Raw genomic sequence first — 13853 nt, 5'->3', positions numbered from 1 at the left:
ACAAAGATGGTATAATTTCTCAGTATAAAGTTGACTTGCTTAGCCAGGGAAGAATATCTCTTGGACGGTTTAAGATCCGCTCAAGTGTGTCAAATTCAAAACAAACTGAACTCTGTTGGAGCCATCATAATTATGCTGGGGTATTGTTTTGCCAGATATGTTTACTTGAAGCAAATAATAATTCTAGATGGAAAAATTAAGCATAGGGCCAGGTGTTAGTAGAAACAGTGGAAGTGGTCTGCATATCTAAATTATAGAACTGTTCAACTTTGGTGTATTTTTATTGTCCTTTGCTTACTGCTGCTGTAATTTACAATGCACATAATTGTTCTTACTCCCCTTTTTAATTTACTCTCCCCACTGTAAAAAAAAATAAACTATGTTAGTAGAAAATAAATGTAAAACACTTTGGCTGTGTTTGTGGGACCTAATGCAGCAATAAAAGACATGGGTTATCAAATACTATATTGAAGGATTAAATTCTTTTCATTGCATTGAAAACTCTGTAATGGTTTGAGCTCCAAAAACTAATCACTTTGTCCTTGTACTGAAAAATCTTCTAGTTGAGAATAATTAAGCTGAACTATTAGTATAAACTTTCCCTGATACTTACATGTGAAAGAAAATACTGAACTTTTTTCTGAATTATTCTTTCTTCCTTTTTTTTGTAACAGTCCAATGATGATAATTACACAGAAGATCACTAGTTTGGCATTTGAGATTCATGATGGTAAGATTTTTTTAAACTATGTTTAATATTCCATACAAAATAAATTTAAGGGAAATTAGTCATGAGTCAATGAGTTACTTTAGTCCAGTTTGTGTTTGAGAACAAAATATAATTTTGTGTCTCAGTTGATTCTTTTGATGCTTACTAATGGAAGTACCAAGAAATGTTGCTCAGACACTACAAAAGCTCTGAAAATGCTTACGTTGTGCAGAAGATACTACTTATTAGACCAATGACACTTCTGGGGCCAGTGACCAAAGACCACTGACATTTTTTGTGGCTGGGGTATTGATCCTGAGAGTTAGCTAAATAATTTCCAAATTCAAAGATCACTCTTGGTGACAGAACCTAGTACAGTTGTTGGGCACCTTTTGTTATAAAATGGTGTTATTTTCTCCATAATTTGTTCCATGTATACTGATTTTTATAAAACCTTTATATACATTTCACTTCATTTATTGTCATAATTGCACTTGCTGCTAACATATCAGTGTGAACAGGGGGACTACCTATCAAATTTAACCATCATGTAAGTGGGCCCTAGTTGTGACAAAAGTGAATCCTAATGTTGGCTTTTGTGGGTAAGGTATCTAGATTTTTAGTTACCTTTACATTCAAAGGAGTAATCTTAATTTTAAAATTTGAAAATATTATCCAATAAACCTAGCCAATTAGCTAGAATAGCTTGAAGCTACAACTATCTGTTGAAGATTTGGGGGTGTGGCAGCAGACACCTGGATCAAGCCTCCCGTTTTTCTGAAATTTGTTTAGGAACATTATGTATGGAGTTCAATATGCTTTTGTCTCATATGCATCCTAGCTTTAGTGCTGTTTGTGTTTCATTGTTTTCCATTCTTGTTAAGTTACACTGTCTAGAGAAGCCTGTAGGCTTCAGTGTTACATTTGAAGGTCCTGGAGAGAACTGGATGTAATTATGAAGGCCACTCACTCATGCTGCATATTAAAGAGTCTGTCTAGCTAAGTGGATATGCTTGTTTCCAAGTTGAACACTTGTATGGAATCCCACAAATAAATAAAAAGTAACTGTAACTGTTACAACCCTGTGCACTTAGTGTGGGCTTTTTTTAAATCACAAAAACTCTGTGCAAGTTGCATAGGATTAATTTAAGCTTGCTGTATAATACTGACTTTTCAGAAGGTTGCATGGATCACAAATTTACAGCTGAGTAAATTTGGAGTATGCCTTTGTACTCTGTCGGTTTTACATTTTGAACTTAAGGCCTTGATAGTTGTTGCCTTACAGTTTCTTGTTACTCAAATGAGCGCTGCCAGAAATGAGTAGTCAGTATGCTGAAACTTGCTTTGTATTTCTTGCTGATTATCTTTGGCATTACACATGTATATTCTAAAGGCAGAAATGTTTTTACATTTGGAGACTCCTTGTGTCCATATTCATTCTTTATGGCAAGATTTATTTATACAACACTTTAGGATAATGACAGAGTTAAGGGAGAGAAGGATATTTTTGTGTGTGTGTGCTTCAGATCCTATATTCTTACCCTTTTTTTAATCCAATTTAAAACTAGCGTATTTTGGAGAAGGAAGGGTGCATTGCAGTTATTCTAGAAGCAGGGGGTCTTGTCTACAGGTGCAATTTAGAAGGGCTATAAAATGGAGTATTGTATTTGCACAAGAAATTTCTAGCTAAGAGATGGTGGTAAGTAGAGAAGCTTTTGCAATTATAAGGTACTAAAAGTTAAGCAGGCGAGAAGAGAGATACTGTCACTGCTTAACTCTGTATCATGCAATGAGTTCATACAGCGTTCTCCCTTTTTGCTTATAACCCACTCATTGCTACAGATCCTCACTCATTTTGCTGCAATTCTGTATGAGATCAGGGGTCTTTCCTGTAAAAGACCCATATCCAAATCTAACCTCACTAATTTGTATGCACTTTGGCAGCTTGTTTTTAATTCTAGTGCTTAGTGGATCTTAAACAAAGAGCCTCTTCAAATGTTTATATTCATAACTCATTGAAGTTCTGGAGCTCACAATGTGTTTATTTTTAAATCTCCAAGACATTCAGCCAGCAAAACTAGGGAACGTTAGACTTGATATTGGATATTTAAAAGGAAAAAAAAATTTCTCACAGCTTCTTCCAACCTTGTTCTTACTATTCTTCTCTAATATAAACTAAATAATACATAATAATTTAAAGAAAAAAAAATTAAAATACCCATCTACTAAACATGAAATCTAATTATTCCAATTTATTTCTTCATATTACTATGTTGCACTTGTCCATAACTTGTGACACCATTTCCCACAGCATTCTCCTGGAAAAACGGGCTGCTCATGGCTTGGATGGGCGTGCACTTTGGGTAAAAAACTGGCTGGAAGGCTGGGCCCAGAGAGTGGTGATGAATGGATTTAATTCCAGTTGGCGGCCAGTCACGAATGGTGTCCCCCAAGGCTCAGTACTGGGACCAGTCCTGTTTAATATCTTTGTCAATGAGGGGATTGAGTGCACCTTCAGTAAGTTGCAGATGAGAGACACCAAGCTGGGTGGAAGTGTTGATCTGCTTGAGGGTAGGGAGGCTCTGCAGAGGGATTTAGACAGACTAGGTCGATGGGCCACAGCAAACTGTATGAGTTTCAGTAAGGCCAAATGCCAGGTCTTACACTTTGGCCACAACAACCCCTGCCAATGCTACAGGCTTGGGGAGGAGTGGCTGGAAAGCTGCTCAGTGGAGAGGGACCTGGGGGTGTTGGTTGACAGCTGGCTGAACGTGAGCCAGCAGTGTGCCCAGGTGGCCAAGAAGGCCAACGGCATCCTGGCTTGTGTCAGGAATAGTGTAGCCAGTAGGACCCGGGAGGTGATTTTACCCCTGTACTCAGCATCTTGAGTGCTGTGTTCAGTTTTGAGCCCCTCACAAGAAGGACATTGAGGTGCTGGAGTGTGTGCAAAGAAGGGCAAAGAAACTGGTGAGGGGTCTGGAGGTCTTATGAGGAACAGCTGAGGGAACTGGGGTTGTTTAGCCTGGAGAAAAGGAGGCTGAGGGGAGACCTTATTGTGCTCTACAACTACATGAAAGGAGGTTGTAGCGAGGTGGGCCTCGACCCGTTCTGTCCAGTAACAGGTGATAGAACAGGAGGAAATGGCTTCAAGTTGTGCCAAGGGAAGTTTAGATTGGATTTTAGGAAGAATTTCTTTACTGAAACGGTCATCAGGCATTGGAACGTGTTACCCAGGGCTGTGGTGGAGTCCCCATCCCTGGGGGTATTTAAGGGTTGTGTAGATATAGTGCTTAGGAATATGGTTTAGTGGTGGGCTTGTCAGTGTTAGGTTAATAATTGGACTAGATGGTCTTACAGGTCTTTTCCAATCTAGGAGAATTTGTGATAAAAATGTGTAGCTAGATACAGGTAAGAAACCAGAACTATAACACTTCTGTTCTGTCAGCTGCTTCTTGGTTCCCAGGGGCTTATCTCATGTGCTTTATGACCACAAAGAAATAAACTCTTTGTTCCTGTGTGGACCCTTCTCCCATCCCTTATGCCTTGAGTTTCAGCTCTGTCGTTGCTAATTTTTAAATGTGCTTTTCCTCAAATGCTGCTTGCCTTTTTTTTTTCTTTTCCTAATTATTATTTCCTCCTGTATATCTGGCGTTCTCCATTTTTAAAAGTAATGGAGTAGACATTGATGCTGATTTGGCAAGGCACTGCATTTACTATGAAAACTAAGAGGAGATAAAAGAGTACGATGAATATGCAACTCAGAGGATTTTTGTGGGTTTGTTTGTTTTTGGTTTTTTTTTTTTTCCTCTGCCTTTTTGTTTGAGTGATATATTGGTAAAATATAGTTAAAGGCTAGTCTTACAGCACTATTTTAGGTCTCATTTACTTAGCTCCAACATCAGGCTATTAGGACAATGGCTGAATTACTTTATGCTCTTTTCCTCATATTGCTATTGTACTATTACAAAGTTGTAAGATTTCCAAATAGGCTATTAGAGCCTATTTCCCCCTGCAAAATAATGAAAGTACGGTTTCTGTCCAGTATGGCCCTTGAGAGGAGAGATGTTTCAACGGATAGATGAAACACATGGAAAATGGAGATGAGGAAAAAGAAACAAAGGTGATGTTGGAGAAACATGTGCAAATGCTGTATTAGTTGCCATTATCTATTGCTACCTGCTATTGCTACATCAGGTTGTGGTACTACACCATACACTAGGGAGGTTTTTCAGACAATGCTTTTTTTTTCTTTTTTTTTTTTTTTAATATATCTATTTTAGAACATAAATTTCCTGTTGGTTTGCAGCTAATTAGCAGTCCCATCCAAACTGTAATACCCGCTCTTATATTAGTAGTAATGGATTTATTAGCTGCTCTTGAACAATGTAATAATGTCAGAAGTATTGAAGAATGTTTCCTGATTTAGTTGATATAAACATTTCTTCTTTATTTTCAGTTAACTGGATTATTTGCCTTTTACTTTTCTCAAAGGCAAATAATTCCCATATTCAGCAGAAAGACACTACATCTTTCTAAAGGCTTGCAGGCAACTTTAGTATTAGTCTGCTCTTGCTTAAAGGGTGGAAATGTGAATGTACTGAAGCATTGAACAGCTTATGTATTTCTGTACATTAGATGTGATTCAAGTTTATTTTCAATAAATACCTACAAAAGCAGAATGGGATTACCAGGCTGAATTGCTGATTGTCACAGTGTGACTCCATAGTAAAAGGGAACATAGCCTGTTTTGGCCAACTTACTTTTGTGATTAAGTGGGGTTTTTTTTTTTGTTGTAGTGAGTTGGTTAAGAATGTTATGTTTATGAAAATAAAGGTCTCATAAAATATCAATGTTCTTTTCTGATTTCAAATAGGTGTTTTATTATTTTGTCTATGTGTATTTGGATAGTTGCTGTTGTGAAAGTATAAACAAGAGAAAATTGAACAACTCTTGAGATAGAGAAATGTGCCTTATGTGTGTAGAACTGAATACTATTAAGGATTTTTGATAGGTCATCATGACCCAGTTCCACTTTATAAATGCTGGTGTTACAGCAAAAAAAGTTGCAGCTGTTTAACCAGGAATGTTGTTTTTTATTATGTCTGTTAATGGTCAGTGAAACTGCCATGGTATGGTGGGGTGTGTGTATTTGGTTTTTTTGGTAACTTGATGCTTTCTTATGTCTAGGAATTTCTTTTAACATGCCCTCTCTAGTTGTCTTTTTATTTTTTTTTTTTTTTTTTTTTTAAGTGCTCCCTCTTGTGTTAGTGACAGCATGGTCATTACTGTTTCAGCATCAGTTACCGAATCACTTCGATTACAGTACACGTCATTAGTGTTCAAAAGAATTATAGTGTATTTCTTCCCTCCTAAGTCTTCAAGTGTTGTTCTGCACTTATGTTTGCATGCATGGCTCTCTGGATATCAAGACTTCTGATTTTTCCTGCTTTTTGTAGTTTCTTTGCAATTTTACTCAGCTGGCATCTGTGTGTGTTTGCTTCTGTTGCTGCCAATGTGCTAGTAACAACTAAAACTGTTATTGTCTGTCTGTCTTCAGCTCTTAAAGTATTCTAATAACAGCATGCATTTGGGCTCAGCTGGAGATCCATTTCAGAACCTCAAATTAAAATTTACTGTAATTACAACAGAGCCTGCGATATGATCTCCATGTTCAAGTATTATTAATGTAGTATAATCTTATGTCTAAGCATTATTAATGAGTTACTGATTAGCCAGATTTCATGCAAATACAAAGGTGGATATATTCAAGCAGATTAACTGCAAAGCTGGGGTAGTGTTATGTTATGATTGTAAACATTGTATTATCGCAGTGAGAGTCATAATATGCCTTAATAAATCCTATATGGCAGGATACTGGTGTGTACTTAAATATGTTCATTTTGTTACCACTAGGATGTGGTCTCCTGAGGAGGAATGAAAAGATGCAACTTCCTCATGATCTAGACCACTGGGGATAAATTTTGTTACTGATGATTTACAAAATTCTTTTACCAAGGAAGGAAAGTAGGAGTATTTCCTACTTTACAGATGAGAAAACTGCGTTATAGTTACGGAGTAACCAAACTATTTCACCTCTCTAACAGATGTTCAATAAAACCCATTTTCTCTAATCCCCACTGTGTGATTTGGTAGCAACTAAAGGCTGCAGCTATTGCAGCAGTCTCCTGCTTTAGGACAGGAGAAAACAATTTTCATAATCCCCAGAGAAAGGTTACAAAACTTCATGAGTTCCCAGCAGCAGTGTGCTGCTGAAGTGGGTTTTTTTAATCTCCAGTGAGTAGTAGGTAGGGAACAGCTATGACTTATGAGGCCTCTGTTCCCATGGGCAGATACGCTGCCTAGGAAATATTGAATGTGTATATATTAATTCATCTCATATTAGATAAGCATCACGGTAAGAGCACCTTTTCCATATGTATTTTCTATGAATGAAAAAGTTAACAGTAGCTTCCTGAAAGTTCTAAGAGTATGACAGAGGCAGAGATCAACAGTCTCCTTGTTCTTACGTGCTATGCAAACATGATAAATGGGCCTTCAAGGCACTGAGAACACATTAAAAAAAAAAAATAAATAGAATACAGGGAAGGCCACTGAACTGACCTCAAAGCAGCTGCTGGCTGGAGAGAAATCTTTGTGAGACAAGGAAATGAAAAATTAATGGAGGCCTACTTGTGTGCGGTATGTTTGAGACAGCAAGTGTGTTACACACCAGGTTATTTAGGCCTTAACTGACTTCTCATGTATGTACGTGTTTAACTTGAACCCATTTTAAATATACCAATTCTTTCTTCCTCGCCCCTCCAAAAGTATAGGTCATATTTCAGTGGTTAGCTGCCTCTATTTCAGGTTTGAGGGCTTTTCCTCCTTTTTCATGCCTCATAAATGATGTGAAAACTTTCATTTGACTAATCACCTTTATTTAGTGGTTAGTCGGGCTTTATGTAAATTCATTTGGACGCACTTGGTGACTGCTTCCTCTTTCTGACTCAAGGGTAAAATACTCATATGGAATATAACAGCGGAGGAGGCTCCTGCTCCTGTCAGTTTGCATTGTATGTGCTGTGAGAGACTGAAGGCTGTGTACGAGCTACTTCCCTACATTAGTAATATTGTGTGATCTGTCCATAGGAGTCTTTCTGTTAAATTTCTGTCTAAGTTTGTGTTAAATTCAAAGATTCACTACCTGAGAACTGTAATCTTACGGCCTTAACGGTTAAAAGACCTTTCAAAATGCTTCTCCCACATTTTTTTTTATTCAGTACCATTATCAGCAGAGAAATCTTTGCTGTAGCACCAAGGAAAAGATGTGAAAACATAATGTTGGGGGAAGAGAAAGTGCCCGCATGAAGTTAGAGGTGATGCTTTAGCCTTCAGTTTCTTGCCTTGAGGGGGTATGAGTGGAGGTGACTTTCCACCGTTCGGGATCGGGACCAAGAAAGTTATTTTTCCAGGTCATATTGGAAGAGAGGAGATGACAAGTTGCTAACCTCTCTATATTCTCAGCTTTGAAGACTAAAAGTGCAGTTTTCAGGTCATAAGTTTGCATAGGTCATGGTTCCTGGAGTCACATGAAGACAACAGAGTTATCTTTTCTTTAGATAACAAGTATTTCCATGAGTCATAGAATTCAATGAGGTTTGGCTTCCTCCTCTGCCCCCCAATCTTTTTTTGTTTCAATCCTGACTGATTTTGATATCTAAAAAAACCAACTGGTTCCAGTTAAAACTTTCTTTATGCTTGGATCAAATAGAAGGGCTCCCCTCTGTGGATTTACTGGCTTCAAGGGGTGGGGTTGAAGGCAACCTTTCTATGAATGGAGGAGGATCTCCTATAGAATCACCTATTTTCATAAAGCACATTGGGATTTGATATCTATATTACCTATACTCTTTCGTCAGCCTTGGTTAGAAATTGGCTGTTTGGTTTAGGCACTACTAGGGAGGAAGATAGTTGAAGTGAGATTCTATAAACTTAATTTCCTTTAGGAAGCTATGCTTATGAAAATACATTTTTTTAGTGCTTGTGATGGCAAAGAAAACTTGCAAATGTGAATAGCAGAGAATGGATGGATGCATGTACTAAAGTCTGGACCAGCGGAGAGGCGGCAGAAGGAGCTGAAGCAGTCATTTTGGCAGGCAGTGCCAGCCGGTATAAACCAGGGCTGTCTGAAGGAAGGAGCTCTGCTTCTTTTGTGCTCCTGAATTCGTGTATTTTGTAATAATTTAAAGTGTTGAAGGTCATATTTTTTACTTTCCTCTTTTACGGGAGTACTATTTTTGAAGCTTAATTTGCAGGGTTAGGCCACCGGCATTTCAGAAAGTGCCATGTATGGCAAGAAGGTAAATTCAGTCTTGCTGCTGAACTTCGACTTTGCCTGCCCTCTTCTGCTAGCCGGGGTTATTAGGGCTTCTTGTTAGTGCTCATGAAAAAGACCTGAGGACCCTTTTACTGTTGTACCTGCTTCACTGGACCTTGCTTACAATCTTTACTTGCAGCATAAAGGTGCTCTTGAGGTCTGCCTTAAGTTTTGAACAGCTTAAATCTATTCTTAGACCGTGTTCATACTATACATCAAAAGTGCAATGACTAGTGTAATGTCCCTGGGTTACTGCAGTGTTGAAAGAGGTTTGGGGCTTGTCCAGTCTCCAGGACTGGAAATAAATAAGTTTAAAACCTGCAGACTTTGAAATCTTAACCAATGTAGGGGAATTGTATTTGTCAACACTTATTACAAGTCTTCTTAATGCTTTCCTGAAATTTCTGAGATTTCAGGTTTATGTACTTCTGGATATGACTGAGGATACGAGAGTTTAATTTTGTCAACAGTAAGAATTGTTTGATCCAACTCCAGCAAAAATGTTATGTGTCGTAATACCTCTGAAATTACTTGAGGACTTAAATTACACTGCAGCATGAGGCTTGCTCTGCTGAGTAAAGAAACTGCTAGTTAATGGTGGGGGGGGTTGGCTTTTCTTTATTTTTCTTCTTTCTTGTCCTCTTCCCTAGGAATGTTTCGGAAAAATGAAGATTTGACTGCATCACAGAGGTGCTTGGCTGTAAGGTAGGCTTTCACACATCTCCGAAAGTCTAGTTTTGGGACTGGGGAGAAGCTGGTGTTTGTGTGCTTTATTAATGCTCTGTGGAGTTGCTGCAGTTCACACTCAAGACAGAGTTTACAAACTCATCTAAAACAGATCTATCCTTTTTATATTTTTAGCTTAATTCATACATCTATTCTGGAAAATATCACTAGAAGTAGGTTTTAAACTTATTTAAGAAAAGCATTCTATGTTCCATGCAGTCATGACAAATTAATGCCATATGAGACAGGAGACTAGTTACACATAGAAAGTACACATATAAAGTAGCTGGTGAAGGAACTTGCTTGTTTAATTCTTTTTTTCAGTATTTAGCTTACCTTTTATTCTTTCTTTATTCAGGAAGCTTGAAAATAGTATGTTGTCCTGGACAGAACAGTCTGGACTTGAGGAATTTTCCTTAACTGAAATTCTTGCCAGTTAAACAAACCTTTGTTTACTGCTTCAGTTATTGAGGAAAGAAAAAAAACATAAACAGTTGAACAAACACTTAAGGAAACACCCTTCCTTCTCCTTCCCCAGGCTCAGCTTCAGTTAAACTTCAGTCTGCTGGGCAAGGAGAAAGTCACTAGAATTCAGGAGATCTGTCTGTAAATGCTCAGTACAGATTGGAAACAAATACTATGTGTAGAATGTTTTAAGCTGTGGTTACAAAAGATACACAAACTGCTTTTCTACGTGTGATTTTTATTGCAGTTAGAGTAAGCAATAACATGGAGTATGACTTTTCCTACTGTGGAAATTCTGTAGAACTACACATTCCATCTCACGAGTTGCTTGTCTTTGAATTACAGACGCATGCCAAGTCTACTGGAGTATTTAAGTTACAACTGTAATTTCATGGGTATCCTGGCAGGCCCGTTATGCTCTTACAAAGACTATATTACTTTCATTGAAGGCAGATCATACCAACTGCAACAGTCTGAAGCAAATGGGAAGGAAGATACAAAATATGAACAACCGGATCCTTCTCCCAATGTAAGATGTATGACTCTTGCAGTGCCAATGCTTCTGTAATCATTGCATGGAAAGCTTGGTTTGCACTGTTCATTTACAGGCATAACTTCTGAGCTGTATCCGGAGTTTGTTCATCAACAGTATTAGTTCCCTGTTCAAAAAGTTAAATATTTTTTTTTTAAGGCAGGTTTTCTCCATGGTCTCCAGTCTGGATCTTGTGGATAAAAGCAGATTAAATTGGGAGTTTCCTAACAAGCTTATATGGTAAAAAGCTGTCTTTAAATTAAAACAGTTGATGCATGTTTCCTTCAAAGCATACACTGTGCACAAAAAAAGCCCTGGTAAGGATGAAATGCGCATTTTGTCATTTGAAAGCTGATGGTACTTAAGAGTTCCAGCAAGGTTTCATGAACATTTTCAAATTCTACTGTTTTTTAATGTCTTCTTGCAGCAAGTAGAAAACATTCATCTGTAACAAGTTGAAAAACACTCATAGAAATAGTTTCATTTTTCTTGCTTTCATTCAAGTAGAGAGGTATTAAAGATGGATTTTGATCTGAAGATATAGTAAAAGATGTACTAGCCATAATACCATGGCTCTAATACTATACTATTACTAGCCATAATATTATGGCTCATAATCCATATGACATATTTCTTTGTTCCATTGTTGGAAAAGAGACCAAACACGTACAGAAGAAAGTCCAGTTAATCGTACCTTACAAGAGATATTGTATGGCTGGAATTTAAATCAAAAGCTCCTGAAGCTTGTAACTTTTTAAACTTAATCCAATTAGTCTAATGCTCAGGGTACTCAATATTATCTTTTCACTCTTTGCATGTCCTCTTAAATAGGAGTGTATCAGACTTTTAAATTCGTTTGTGCCTAATATAATTATTACCACACACAAAAGGCAGAATTATCATGAAGTCAACTGCAACACTTCAGATGAATGGCTTTTGCTAATTCCTGCACCATTTACCTGTTTTCTGCTTATCTTGTGGACCGCCAACTGTTGCTGGAGCAGGTGAAAGCATTCCCACACATAGCTGCTTGTCTTGTCCTACCATCTAGAGGTTATCATGCCCACAGCTGGGCTAACAGGGGGTGCTTCCTAATCAGTTGTGTCATCTCCAACCACTTCCATCCTTTGAATGTGGATGAGGACTCCTTGCATGTTCCATTCTACGCCATCTCATGTGGTTGTAGTAACTTGCACCACAGGAATGTAAACTGGTGGCTGGATGATAACACTTTAAACTGCTCCACATGTTTACAAAGCACTGAAGCTCATAGAAGCGTGCTGTTGAGCAAGGAGTTAGGAAGGGCAAAAGAGACAATCCTTGCGTAGGTTGGCACCTCGTAGTCTGCAGTCTGCATTGATGTGTTGTATTGGCAAAGCTGCAGACACTTCTTTTGTTTTTAAACACTGTTTTGGCTCAGGAAAAGCATCACATCTTATGACTAAAATTCTGTTTCTGCAGAAAAATACTGTGTAGTAAAGTTATTGCAAATAAGTGGAACTAACCAAATCTGCCAGTATCAGTACTTCTGGACATGCATCTGCTGATTGCCTGGTAGGACTTCGTAGCTTTTTACCACATAATCTTGCTAGCAATCTGGGCAGTCGATAGAAATAAATATAAACCTATGATGGATTCTTCGTTCAGGTAAGCAGTTTTCCTTAAAATGAATTACTCTTTAGATGCTTGAAACTTTTTGCAATTTATGCTTCATTGGCTTTTTAAATAAAAAAAAAAGAGAAGCTGTCTATGCTGTTGGTACTTCGTCTCCCAGCTGGTGTTAGAGAAATCTGGCTGCATTTTATAACACCAGCGAGTAGTTTGTGCTTTTGGAGAAATATAGATGATATAATTGTACTATACTGTGTTGACTGCATGATGTTAACTTGGTTTAATATTTTTGCTGTGTTCATTGCATGATAAATGAATCAAGTCAACATATTAAAACTTATTTCTTATATCCCTCCTATTGTGCCTTTTTGCAAGCTATCAATTGTTGGTGCTCAAAGTGGTGTCAACTCTCAGAAATTAATATGTCTTTGTAAGTTTCTTTTTATTATGGCTACCCTTAAAATGCAAGATTCCTGTCAGCAGATACCTACTTTCTTTCTTACTTGGCAGACTCTTCCTACAGGTTATAAAGTTCTTGCTTAATTATCTATAATTTTTACCTGCAATGCTAACCTCCCCCAAATAATATGCTTTAACATAGCTCAATATAATATTGAGCTCCTTATTGATCATTTATCAGCCAAGAAGAATAACAGATTCATTCAAATAAAAGGTTAAAAGATCCTTTTCTACTGTTTGGTATATATTTATAAATATTACACATGTTTATACCATAATATACTAATAAAATTCCTGAGCTCAGTGAGCGTTTTACCTTTACTGCCTCAAGTAGAAAGCTGTTCCTGAACTCCGTTCTCTGATTAGGAGCCTAGCTTTCAACGTAATTATATTCCTGTTGATTGAATGCATGTTTGGTTTTGTCCTGGCACTGTCTTTTAGCTTAAGTTTTTCTTTTTACCTTCCCAGTGTTGGCCATATTTGATATTTTTATACAGGTATACCTAGATTTTGTTCATCAAAACTAAATAAGCCAGGCCTTTCTACCTTTTTGTTGTAAAATAAGTTGCATATTCTATTTCATGTGAGGTCGAAGTTATCCTGCAGCTTACAGTCTTTTCATTCCTTAACAGAACAGTTATTTTGATATGTTGTAAACTTTAAAGAGTGAATGAAATTAAACTTCAAACTTTTAAATTAGTTACTTCATCCTTGTAAAAACTGACCAACCCTCCTGTGAATGTGTCATCCAGCGATTACCCATTTATGCCTTGGCAAAGAAGCTTATATCAATAACTTAGTTCATTCACTTCCATTGCTTAATTAATGCTTTACAAAATGCATTTTTATAGGTAATTGAACTATAGATTATTTTAGTTTCAGGTGAGGACTTTAATTTCTGTGTAAATGTGTTCAAAGCTTAAGTGCCATAACCAAGCCTCAGGCTGTAGTTTAATAAACAATTTACTGACTAA

General features: G+C 37.3%; 1 protein-coding gene across 1 annotated transcript in view; it reads left to right on the top strand.

Moving 5' to 3' along the window:
- The window catches only part of MBOAT2 (membrane bound glycerophospholipid O-acyltransferase 2), a gene marked incomplete at its 5' end in the record, with an annotated part of 103781 nt that overhangs the window by 72830 nt on the left and 17098 nt on the right, over window positions 1-13853 (top strand). Inside the window, 3 exons of the mRNA XM_082481012.1 lie at window positions 675-730; window positions 9737-9791; window positions 10623-10806. Of these exons, the coding sequence (XP_082337138.1) occupies window positions 675-730; window positions 9737-9791; window positions 10623-10806 (295 nt within the window). The remainder of the gene's footprint in view (window positions 1-674; window positions 731-9736; window positions 9792-10622; window positions 10807-13853) is intronic.

This window comes from Vanellus vanellus, assembly GCF_965231255.1.
Source record: "Vanellus vanellus genome assembly, chromosome: 3".
NCBI classification, from domain to species: Eukaryota; Metazoa; Chordata; class Aves; order Charadriiformes; family Charadriidae; genus Vanellus; species Vanellus vanellus.
The sequence above is the reverse complement of the archived record's forward strand: the minus strand, read 5'-3'. Positions and strand labels throughout refer to the sequence as shown.